General features: G+C 34.7%; 2 protein-coding genes across 2 annotated transcripts in view; both read left to right on the top strand.

Annotated features, from left to right (window-relative positions):
• The window catches only part of LOC108915069 (glucose dehydrogenase [FAD, quinone]), a 17,984-nt gene extending 10,438 nt beyond the window's left edge, over positions 1-7,546 (top strand). The window contains exons 3-4 of the mRNA XM_018721060.2: positions 3,512-3,911; positions 7,184-7,546. Coding sequence (XP_018576576.1) covers positions 3,512-3,911; positions 7,184-7,442 — 659 coding nt within the window. The 3' untranslated portion in view covers positions 7,443-7,546. The remainder of the gene's footprint in view (positions 1-3,511; positions 3,912-7,183) is intronic.
• Positions 7,547-9,042: 1,496 nt separating this feature from the next.
• On the top strand, positions 9,043-11,485 carry LOC108908597. The gene is made up of 2 exons (XM_018712717.1): positions 9,043-10,740; positions 11,094-11,485. Exons 1-2 carry the CDS (start codon positions 9,898-9,900, stop codon positions 11,358-11,360), a joined length of 1,110 nt encoding a protein of 369 aa, XP_018568233.1. The 5' UTR covers positions 9,043-9,897; the 3' UTR covers positions 11,361-11,485.
• Positions 11,486-12,659: the final 1,174 nt, after the last annotated feature.

Genomic DNA, 12,659 nt, shown 5'->3' with positions numbered 1-12,659 from the left:
CACAGATCAAGAAAAGACATAGATACATAATTTATACCTATGTGGCTTGAAGCCAAAATAGTTCATCGGAAGGGTGAGGAAGTTGTGTTTACATTCCCTCATGGGCAGTGGCGTATCATTTTATAGGGGCTGATTGCAACTAAAATAACAAGTTTAATAATTATAATTGTAAATTTTATTTTCCGCAGATAAACTAGGGAAAATATGATGTAATAGGTATGTTAAGAAAGCGTGTTTTATTTCTTAAGGTATCTACTGACACAATTTTACTCTCATTTATATACAAAAGGATTGATACATTTCATCATACTCTTAAACTGTTAATTAATATGATTTTCACGAGATTTTAACAAAACAAAGTATTTAAATTCCATTTGGGTATGTCCTAGTTTTAATTTTAATAGTTTATGACACGGTGTAAAATTTGGTATCAACTCTTACATAGAATTTATAAAATTTGTATATAGGAAACTAAAANCCCTAAGAATACCATCAGGGGACCTATAGACAGATATTATAATTAATTCTAGATCTACCACTTTTATCGCTGCCAATTCACATGTTATTTCGGTTGAATGGTTTACAATATAATCTAAGTTTTGATACTTCAAGCAATTTTTTACCATTATCCAAGATCCACCGTGATACTTATTTTTACGACAAAAAGCCGTATTACAATACAGACCGACACAAATTAAGTTTGAGTCTGAGTGTATTTGTAAACGCAAATGCAAACTAATGTGTGTCGGTCTGTATGTACTTTATCGACAGTGACATGCAATATACGAGTTGGTACTTCACATACACATTTAAATACATGGTGAGGCGTGTATAATCTATAAAAATTAAACTACAGCTTCCTGATGGTATTTGTAATAGNTCTGCTATGTGTTTATCCACAATACCCGCTCTATATCTCAAGGAATCAAAATTCACCAGTACATTATCCAGACAATTTTCACCACGTGTATTTTCATTTATGAGATATGTAAAACCAAAGGATTCCATGAAACTCACAAACACTCGTGTGTCCTGTTCGTTTTTATTAAAACGAACATTAAAGTCACCCATGATTAATATTTTTTTATTTACAAGACTCAACTGAGCAAACAGATTATTCAAGATGTGCAAGAATTCCCTAAGAATACCATCAGGGGACCTATAGACAGATATTATAATTAATTCTAGATCTACCACTTTTATCGCTGCCAATTCACATGTTATTTCGGTTGAATGGTTTACAATATAATCTAAGTTTTGATACTTCAAGCAATTTTTTACCATTATCCAAGATCCACCGTGATACTTATTTTTACGACAAAAAGCCGTATTACAATACAGACCGACACAAATTAAGTTTGAGTCTGAGTGTATTTGTAAACGCAAATGCAAACTAATGTGTGTCGGTCTGTATGTACTTTATCGACAGTGACATGCAATATACGAGTTGGTACTTCACATACACATTTAAATACATGGTGAGGCGTGTATAATCTATAAAAATTAAACTACAGCTTCCTGATGGTTTTTGTAATAGAAAAGTCTTATACGAAAAAGTTCTATCTTCGCGTTTTTTTTTTAATTAAAATTCTTTTATTCAACGAAAATGAAGGCCGACCCTGTGTTATTTATTAAGCTTTGGAAATGTTTTTATACGACCTGAGATGCAACCTTATAATTTAAGTCGATATAATCTAATACTAGTAATACTAAAATAAGGTTAGGTTACATTGTAAAAAAAATTGTGCAGTCAACTGCTTTTGTATTTGTATTGAATTCATTATTCACTTAATTATTAAATATTAAGCATCGTCCATCGACCCATCAGTGTTAAAAAGTGAAAGATTCCAGATAAAAGTTTTTATTTTGCAATTCCAGGATAGTGACACTGTAATTTTTATAAAGTAAAGAAGTAAAAAATAAGAATAGCGTGCCGATTACATTAAAAACGATATTCTAATTTATTACTTTGCTTAATTTTTTAGTTTGTGCACAAACTAGTAACCAAAAAACAATGCATTTACTATTTCCGAACCTGTCGATATGGTGTTAGTGTATGGTGCAGCCGAAGAAAATGTATTCGCGGCGACTAGGTTGTACCAGTAGCGATGGCCACAATGTCACCCCCCCATGTGCAAATACAATCCTACAGTGCGTTCAGCGGCTGCGAGATACGGGAAGTGTTATTCCTCGATGAGAAGGACGTGGCAGCAAGTGAACCTTAATGTTGAAGATGCAGTGTTGAAAAATCTTGACGATACCCCACAATTAGTACTCGATGACTCGCACAGTAAGTAAGAACCTCATCTCGTACCGTACATCGCATCTTAAGGCGCCAGCTGTTACACCCCTATCATCTGCAACCAGTTCAACAGATTTTACCCCCGGATTGTGATCAACGTTTTTGTAGATGGTTTTTACAGCAATATGCCAATCAAGCAGACTTTCCTACTTATGTTTGTGTAACAGATGAGGCGACATTTACCCATGATGAAGTAAATTTCCATAATATGCACATATGGGCGGATGAAAATCCACACGCGATTAGGGAAACTCATTTTCAACATCGGTTCTCGGTAAATGTTTGGGCTGGCATAATAGGCGATGTACTTGTGGGTTCCTATTTCTTTGAAATGGACCAACATATGCTGATTTTTTGGAGAACCGATTGCTTGGACGATGTGGCATTACGAGCACTCATGTTTTATCTTCAAGATGGGGCTCATCCACACAGTACTCGAGAAGTAACAACACTTTTGAATGAAATGTTTCCTCAACGATGAATTGGACGCTTTGGTCCTGTGCCGTGGCCACCTCGGTCACCCGATCTAACTCCAATAGACTTTTATCTTTGGCGTCACTTGAAGTCATTGGTTTACAATACTCGAATTTGGGAAAATATTCGCAAAAATTAGGTGCGTCGGTGCCATGCCTGTATCCGCGCTAATGGGGATCATTTTCAACATTTTATCTAGAAATGGTAAGTTTAATTTCATTTTGTTCCATATTTTAATGGAGTTTGTTTAGTGCACGCAGTTGGCAACTACAGATGCTTACGGATGTGATTTTGTTTGCGAACTCTTGCAGCAACAACAATGCATTTAAGATAGTAATTACTATTAATTATTATAATAAGAAAATATAATTTTATTTTTAAATATCTATTTTTCTTAGTTTGTACTTTTGCATTGAAGAATTCCTCAAAAATTGAGAAGTATCTTCTATCTTTCAACGACGATTTGTTTACGCGACTGGTCTACAGCACGTAACTCATGTAACATACGGACAGGACCGTTCCAGAGAAAATATTTTGATCCATAAATGAACTTTAATTCGCAAAAAAAAACCGCAAAAATAGAACTTTTTCGTATAAGACTTTTCTATTACAAATATCGTTAGGAAGCTGTAGTTTAATTTTTATAGATTGTACACGCCATACCCTGTATAACGAAAGTTCATTCTGAAAAAAAGATTGCAGCTTATATTTAAAAGCACTGATTCTTTTCTGCAGGAATGTCTCAGGTCACTGCCAGGCTCAACTCAAAATACGCCGATCCCAGCGGCAAAGATCCAGACATCCAGCTATTCTTCGGGGGCTATACCCAAAGGTGTAGTCAAAACTCATCAGCGGACGCTCCTCAAGATCCCTCAGATCCAGATGCCACGAGAACTTTGTCGATTTCTCCCGTAAATCTGCACCCCGAGAGTAGGGGATACGTCTCCCTAAGATCCAGCGATCCTTTCGAGGCTCCAATAATGGTCGCTAATTATTTGACGGCGCCAGGTGACATCGATGTCCTAGTCGAGGGTATCAGGATCATCCAGAATCTTACAAGTAGCGATACTTTGGTAACCAAGTACGGTATACGGCTTCAAGAGACAACTTACGGAGATTGTGCTGAGTTGAACGAGTAAGTAAAGATATAGATACAATGTGTCCACGGATGAAGTTAGAAAGAGGGAAAACAATTTTGTTTCTCATTTTAAGAAAAAAGTTGCTCAAAAGTAGTAAAATATTCAGGGTGTCTCACGTTGACGGCCCATCAGAATTATTTCAGAGACTACTATTCCTAAAATTAACCGTTTTCGAGATATTTAATTTTTTTAGACAAACAGTGACTAGCTTCAAACCATGTGGATTTTATAGTAAGAAAGATAAAGCAACAATATTTATAGGGGGGATAGCTAGACCCCTAAGCTTTCCATCCATACTTTCAAAGTGGCTTAATTGCAAACAGGGTGCTAGAAATTTAATGCCGAGTTTAGTTAACTTCAAACCTTCATAAGTTGGTTTTTTAAATGGAACACCCTGTATGTTTTTCTATATTCTGATACACAATTTTATTCTCTTTCGAACGATATCAGGGTTCCCTATACCTATCTCTTCTAGTTTTTAAGTTATCTACTATTTTTTGTGTAGCAAAACTTCAAAACAAACAACTAAACTGTCAATTTGTTGTTAGTCTCTTGCAGTGAAGGCTTGTTACAAGTGGTAACTAAATTTTAAGTTACTGCTTTTTCTGCAAGTGCTATTCGCACTGGTAAGTTCTAAGTTTAGTTGTTGGTAAATTCTAGTGCAGTTTATATATTTGTAAACCTGACGAGATGAACGTGAGGCAGCAGTTTGTAGAAGATTTTAATGGCATACTACGCGATATCCTAAATATTATATTAGAAGAAATAAATGAAGAAATATATGAAGAGAAAAATAGACCTAAACGACTTTGGGGAGCGAAAGTGGATCAGCAGGAGGGAAAAGTTCGGTGCAAGTGGTCAACTTGCACGAAAAAATAGAATAAATTCTATTCCAGTGTACTAAATTTTTACTTGCTCCATAACTTGTTACTTACCACATATGCGCTGTTCAAATAGATTCAAGTGACTTAAAATTTAGTTAAAATTTAATTGACTGTTCCCGTGTAAACAAGCCATGACAGTTTAATTTAGAGTTTATAAGAAATGGAAAACAATACATATTCAAATGCTGATATTTTAAATTTATTATTCATTCACGGACGTTGCAATGGGATTATAAGCAGAACATGTACAGTTTTTAATGAGACATATCCGAATTTTCCATCAATGAGCAGAAAAAAGTTAAGAAGAATTTTAGCAAATCAACTAGAGTATGATCGAATTTGTGCAGAAAGAATTTTACCAAGACCAATAACTTCAAATGAAGATAATGTAATAAATGCTAGCTTATTTTAATCCAGAATCCTCAACTCGTGCTGCAGAGTATGATTTAGGCATTTCACGAGCGTCCATTCACAGCATGCTAAGAACTAATGATATGCATCCATTCAAATTTAAGCTACTTTCTGCTCTTCATCCGGGTGACGCCGTGCAACGTGTACAATTTTGTGAAATGATGTTAGTGCGATACCAAGAAGATCCACAATTTGTGCAAGATATTATATGGACAGACGAGTCAAAATTTACGAGAGAAAGTATTTTTAATAGACATACCTAATACTCATTTCTGGTCATCTGAAAATCCTCATGTTATCCGGGAAGGAAACTTTCAAAATAAATTTAGCGTAAATGTTTTTTGTCTAATTAAAGACAACCAAATTTCTGACCATATCTACGAAGAAAATTTAAATGCCGACAGATATCTCAATATTTTGCAAACGGTTGTGGCAGATTTTCTAGATGATATACCTTTAGACCAACTAAGGAAGTGTTGGTATCAATTAGACGGGGCTCCACCTCACTGTCACAATCAAATCGATCAACAGCTGACTGAAATGTTTGAAGATAGATGGATGAGACGCCTAGGACCGTGGAATTGGCCAGTGAGGTCTCCCGACCTCACTCCATTAGATTTTTATGTTTGGGGAGTAATAAAGCAAAAAGTTTATTCTACACCCGTTGCTTCAAAAGAGGATTTGATTGCTCGAATACGAAGAGCGTTCCATGAATTGCCTGCAGCTGAAATAGCAAAAGCGGTGACTGATGGTGTTATCTCTAGAATCCACAAGTGCTTAGCTGTTAATGGGGGTCATATTGAACACTTATGACTTTTTTAAGTCATTTTTTTTATCTTAGTGCATTATTATTATCAACATACATAATTAAAATTGTGTATTACTATGTATGAAGTTGATTTTTTAGAATTCTTCTTAACTTTATTCTGCTCATTGGTGGAAAATTGGGATATGTCTCATTAAAAACTGTGAATGTTCTGCTTAGAATCCCATTGCAATAAATGGTGACAGTTTTGTTGTTTGCTTTGAAGATTTGCTAAAAATTCCACAGCTATCCTCGCAAGAAATTACATGATTTTAGGTGATAGTGAACCCTGATACCGTTCGAAAGAGAATAAAATTGTGTATCAAAATATAGAAAAACATACAGGGTGTTCCATTTTAAAAAACCTACTTATGAAGATTTGAAGTTAACTAAACTCGGTATTAAATTTCTAGCACCCTGTATGCAATTAAGCCACTTTGAAAGTATGGATGGGAAGCTTAGGGGTCTAGCTATCCCCCCTATAAATATTGTTGCTTTATCTTTCTTACTATAAAATACACATGGATTGAAGTTAGTCACTGTTTCTCTCCATTTTTTTGGAAAAAATTAAATATCTCGAAAACGGTTAATTTTAGGAATAGGGAAACTTCATAAAAGTCCACCTAAAATAACACGTAGAATCCAAAATTGTAATAATATATAGGGTTTTCCATTTAAAATAAGCAAGTTGATGACGACTTCCGCTATAACCGGAAGTGGTACGTGGACGCCATTTTAGTGGAGAAGGGCATGCCCGAAAACCCGGCATCCCAAATTTTCAAAATTCAAATCGAAGTAGTCTCGGAAATAATTCTAATGGGCCGTCACCGTGAGGCACCTGTATATAGAAATGTTCGAGCTATTTTGGAATTCCATAAAATGAAAAAACAAAAAGTTTTTTCTCTTTTCAACTTCATGCACGGTTACACTCAATATTGAACAAAATTTGGAACTGATGTTGGGGAAAGTCTTTATATAAATTTATCGCTTTTCTTATTCTTATTAAATTGAGAATCAAATGACAAATTTCGAAAATTTAGTAAGTAGGCACCACTTCCCAAAGTTACACTCTTAGTGACGAAATGAAATTTCAAAAACTGCCCCCTAATGAGACAGTTATCTGTTTTCAATTCCTTTATCTCACTGAATTTTTTTTGTATTTTTTTAGTTACGACTCTGACGATTTCTGGAAATGCGCCCTACGTTATTCCACAGGCCCCGAGAACCACCAGGCCAGTTCTTGTAGGATGGGACCTTCCTCTGACGAGTACGCCGTGGTAGACAATCAGCTGCGCGTTTACGGTATAGACGGTTTGAGGATCGCTGATGCTTCAGTCATGCCCAAAGTGGTATCGGGAAATACACACGCTACCGTTGTGATGATCGCCGAGAGAACTGTTGATTTTATAAAAAGTACTTGGTTGTAAAACACGCATTTGTGATAGTACTAGAAACAGTTTTCAATTCAATAATATATTTTATAGCTGAACCGATTCTAAGAAGCTGGCATTAATAAATTCTTTTAACAACACGTTGTCTCTGTAAATGGATCAACCCCGCTAGGACTTAAAAATGTAGCTAAAATGTACAGGGTGTCCCAAAGATGATTATTACTTCAAAAAATTTTCGATATGCTTGCCTCCTACTTCTAAGCATTTATCCAATCTTTTCCTAACTTTCCTTGTAGCTTTAAACAATGTATCTCTTGAGAGATTCTCACAAACATGTCGAATCTTTTGCTTTGAATGCTGCAAACTTATCGTGGGTGTCTTATATACTTGATTTTTTAATGTTCCCCATAAAAAATAGTCTCGAGACTTTGAAGCCCATTCTACAGGCCCATTAATTCCAATCCGCTTAGTTCCGAAAATATTTTTTAAATAGTCTGTAACTCTTTTAGATTTATGCGAAGGAGTACCATTGTATTGCTACCACATATTCAACCTGAGCTGCAGCAGCACATATTCAAACAATGCTGGAAGCTATTAGCGTTCAATATATTTATGTGCCGTTTAAAAAACTNCTCACTGAATTTTTGTTGTATTTTTTTAGTTACGACTCTGACGATTTCTGGAAATGCGCCCTACGTTATTCCACAGGCCCCGAGAACCACCAGGCCAGTTCTTGTAGAATGGGACCTTCCTCTGACGAGTACGCCGTGGTAGACAATCAGCTGCGCGTTTACGGTATAGACGGTTTGAGGATCGCTGATGCTTCAGTCATGCCCAAAGTGGTATCGGGAAATACACACGCTACCGTTGTGATGATCGCCGAGAGAACTGTTGATTTTATAAAAAGTACTTGGTTGTAAAACACGCATTTGTGATAGTACTAGAAACAGTTTTCAATTCAATAATATATTTTATAGCTGAACCGATTCTAAGAAGCTGACATTAATAAATTTTTTTAACAACACGTCTCTGTAAATGGATCAACCCCGCTAGGACTTAAAAATGTAGCTAAAATGTACAGGGTGTCCCAAAGATGATTATTACTTCAAAAAATTTTCGATATGCTTGCCTCCTACTTCTAAGCATTTATCCAATCTTTTCCTAACTTTCCTTGTAGCTTTAAACAATGTATCTCTTGAGAGATTCTCACAAACATGTCGAATCTTTTGCTTTGAATGCTGCAAACTTATCGTGGGTGTCTTATATACTTGATTTTTTAATGTTCCCCATAAAAAATAGTCTCGAGACTTTGAAGCCCATTCTACAGGCCCATTAATTCCAATCCGCTTAGTTCCGAAAATATTTTTTAAATAGTCTGTAACTCTTTTAGATTTATGCGAAGGAGTACCATTGTATTGCTACCACATATTCAACCTGAGCTGCAGCAGCACATGTTCAAACAATGCTGGAAGCTATTAGCGTTCAATATATTTATGTGCCGTTTAAAAAACTTGTATAATTAGGTATGTATTTAACCAAATTAGCAATGGCATACGTGGCGCTTTCATTTGCAATGCGCTTGGTAATTCACGCGGTTGTCTTATCAGATAAAATCAATTTTGATCCAACCAATTCCTATCCCGTTTGACAAACTTCCATAATTAGATCAGTATTTAACAAAAATAACGATGGTACACGTGGCACTATCGTTGGAACATAACAAAAAAATTAGCACTCTTTTTTCGCGTATGCCACCAGGCAGATCCCTTACAAACTGTATGCCAATGATTTTCATAATGAATCTCATCGTAATGGATGATATATTAAAAGAGCTTACATGTAACTATCATTGTCATACATGTGCAATTAATACACAGCCATAGGTACAGGTGTGAAATTAATAAGACCTTCGGAAACCGTATGCCCTTTGGAAATTGTGCACTTTATGCCAAAAACCATTGAATTTCGAATAGGCATACGTGTAACTATCATTTACAAATGCAATATTTATTTACACTTTTAAGGGCGTCACCCGATCCTTCGGTTTCACTCTGCTCGTATGCCGACCGTTTTCCGATTAATTGTTGTTGCTAAAATACCGTTTAGTATGCTCGGCATACATGTAAATTTTTTTGCAATTAACAATTACCTTTAACGGTGCATGTTCCACGGTTACCGGCTAATTGCACTTGTTCATTGGTCAGCATGCGCATAACTAACGATACTTTGAAGGGCATACGTGCAGAAATCATTCGGTTTTTTTTGCAGCGGGCTGACGGCCTGAAAGAATCTTAAACAATTCTTAGTTTACCTTTTTTAGTGCAATATTCAGTTACATTAAGATAATGGATAATACAATAAACTTGCCATATTTTTAAATTGTTTCAAAATGGATGTCGTGAATATTTAATGAATTTATTGATTACCTATCCATTAGAGTTTTAACAATTAGAGTAGCAGCAACTGTCCCCGTGGTTCTATTGCAGCAAATATGGCCATAGAACACCGCCACGAAAATGAAATTAACCAATATCTACTATTTAAACTGTCAAATATTGCTGGTGTAATACCATGGTACGATTTTAAAAAACAAAAATTGTCCTATGAAAGTCTGTACAAGTTATATGGAATACTATTGGCAGTTTTTGTGTTGGTGACGACACTTATTTGCTTTTACAATATTCGCCAAGATGTTGCTTTTAATTCTCCACTTTTGAATGGGTTAAAAGTTCTGGGAGAGGCAACATCTTTGCTCTTATTTTTGCTAATTGTCTCAGGTTCTTCATTTTGGAATATGAAGTCCTGGGAGCAGTTCATTAATCTCTTACCTCACACAGATTGTCGGCTTAAATGTAACAGAAAATATTTTCTAAATATCCCATTTGTAGCTGCTATTGCAGGATGTATTCACCCATTTATTGTTTATGGATTTGCGTTAGAAGCTGGGGAGATCATTTTAGCTCAGCACATGTTGGTAATTCATTTTACAAGGCATATAATGATCTGTCTTATGTACCACGTCATCAGTTTACTCAGGAATATGTATGATACTGTTAATAAATCCCTTGTGAGGATTAAACTTTGTGCTGTAATTAACTCAAGCACAATTGAAGATTTGCAAGAACTCCAAACAATCTATGTGGAAGCTGACAAAATTGTATGCACTTTTAATATAGTTTTTGGCTGGCCCTTATTACTACTTTTTACCCAAACTGTTGCAAGCATGCTATTGATTTTATCCACGTTTACAGAAAATGGTTTAAATATTCGTTTAAAGGAAATTTTAACTGAAAAAATTATATTGATGACTTTGTTCCATACCGTTGCTATGGTGGTAAGTACCTGATCAATAATTTGATAAGAATCAGCACATATGTCCCATCTTTATAAATATAAAGTGAATTTTGTATTACACTAAAAAACGTTTGAAGTTAGATTCGACATGAAATTTTGATGATTTTCTAAGAAACTTTTATACAGTTTTTAATAACTCCTTCAACTGCCAGCAAGAAAGAATCTATGTAAATAGCAAAAAATGTGGTGATGATGAGAAACGTAACTAGGTCTATTTTACTTTTATTTTATTTCTCACTTATAATTTTTATCTGTAATTTAATAATAAAGAAAAATGTGGCTTCAAATATTTATTATTTCATTATATAAAAATAGTTTTGTTATTTTTTTTAGTGTGGTCCTGTAGTGATAACTTTCAGCTGCGATGCAGTAGTCAACAAAGCGAATATGCTCTTGAAGATGTGCAGCAAACTATGTGAGGATTTGCCGTTGTTGGTCAGAGAAAAAGAAGAACTGGCAAGATTACACGACATAATCCAAAGCAAAAAGCCCAAGTTTTCAGTATTAAGCTTGTTCGAAATAAGGCGATCTACTTTACTATCACTTATTAGTGTCACAACGACATACATGATTGTCATACTACAATATAACTATTTGTAGACATACTTATAGACAAAAAATATTATTTATCTTAAATAATTATTATCTACTGTTTTACTAACACTAATAATTAATGAAAATTCCGATGCAATTAGATAATGTTTTTATGCACCTATTTTGAAATGATTTCGCTCTAGTAAATGGGCATAATTTATAAAATAATGTCCTTTTACTATAAATGTAAATGTTAATGTTAACAAGTAAATAAGTAAATAAATTTGTTCCACTAGTGGATAAAGTATCACTTTAGACGGTTCATATATGTGGATAAAAGTCTGAAAAGTGATTGTGGATAAAATAGTTTTGTGTTCAGTTATTCTCTTCCACTATTTATGGTATGGTATTTATGGATAGGTTCGGTATGATAAAAATTTGAATATTGGAAGAAACAATTTTTGATATTGGTCTTCTTGAATTATTTTAAAGTTGTGCTTATATTATTTTAAATGTAAGGCTGGTTATGAGGACATATTTCATACATAATGATATGTTTAATATGCAATATCTTCAATGTAAGCGGAAATCGTTACAAGGTAAGTCACTGTAATCATAATTACGGGTGTTATTGTCAAAAAATGACAAACCGTTGAAACGGAAAAAAATTATGTACATATACAGGGTCAGAATAGTAGAACGAAAGTAAACCATCAGAAAAAGAGACTATATCTCCATACAAACGAGTAGATGGTTATACGTAGACAGATGGAAACTCTTTGAAGACCTTTAATAACCTCCAGATCAACTCAGTGACCCCGAATACACTTTTTAATTTTTTTACACAATTTTTTCTAAATTTAACCATCAAATCACCTTGAACCTGACGTGATGGAGCTTAAATAACCTTGGATTCGCCTTCAGTGACCTCAAAAACATTCAAACGAATTTTTTCAGATTTTTCAGACTGATTTTAATTTTTCTATCCAAAATACTTCATGAATGACCTTGAAATTACCTTGAATGACCTCTAGGGTGTATCGTAGGGGTAAACAAACCTCGGATTCGGGTTCAGTGACCTCTAAAACATAAGCATAAATTTTTTCAGATTTTTTGGAGGTCATTTCTTCATTTCACCTTCAAATCACCTTGAACCTGATGTGATGGAGCTTAACCGACCTCGGATTCGTGATCAGCGACCCAAAAAAACCATATCTACCATAGTCACTTCTGACGATTGTCCCTAGATCAAATGTTGACTTGTGAATTAAAAGTTGATGAACCGAAGCATAGGATGGAAAAGACAAATGGTGCTGGAAATAATTGGATTTTGTTTTCTTCAATGTCCGGAAGGTTTCCCAAAAA

Source organism: Anoplophora glabripennis, unplaced genomic scaffold, assembly GCF_000390285.2.
Source record: "Anoplophora glabripennis isolate ALB-LARVAE unplaced genomic scaffold, Agla_2.0 scaffold1, whole genome shotgun sequence".
Classification (NCBI taxonomy): domain Eukaryota; kingdom Metazoa; phylum Arthropoda; class Insecta; order Coleoptera; family Cerambycidae; genus Anoplophora; species Anoplophora glabripennis.
Note: the sequence above shows the minus strand (reverse complement) of the source record. Positions and strands in the feature narration are given on the sequence as shown.

Excerpts from the sequence above, each read along its gene's own strand:
- LOC108908597 (XM_018712717.1), top strand. The coding sequence starts at position 9,898 with ATGGCCATAGAACACCGCCACGAAAATGAAATTAACCAATATCTACTA. Across the intron at positions 10,741-11,093 it reads TCCATACCGTTGCTATGGTG|TGTGGTCCTGTAGTGATAAC; the intron begins GTAAGTACCTGA and ends TATTTTTTTTAG.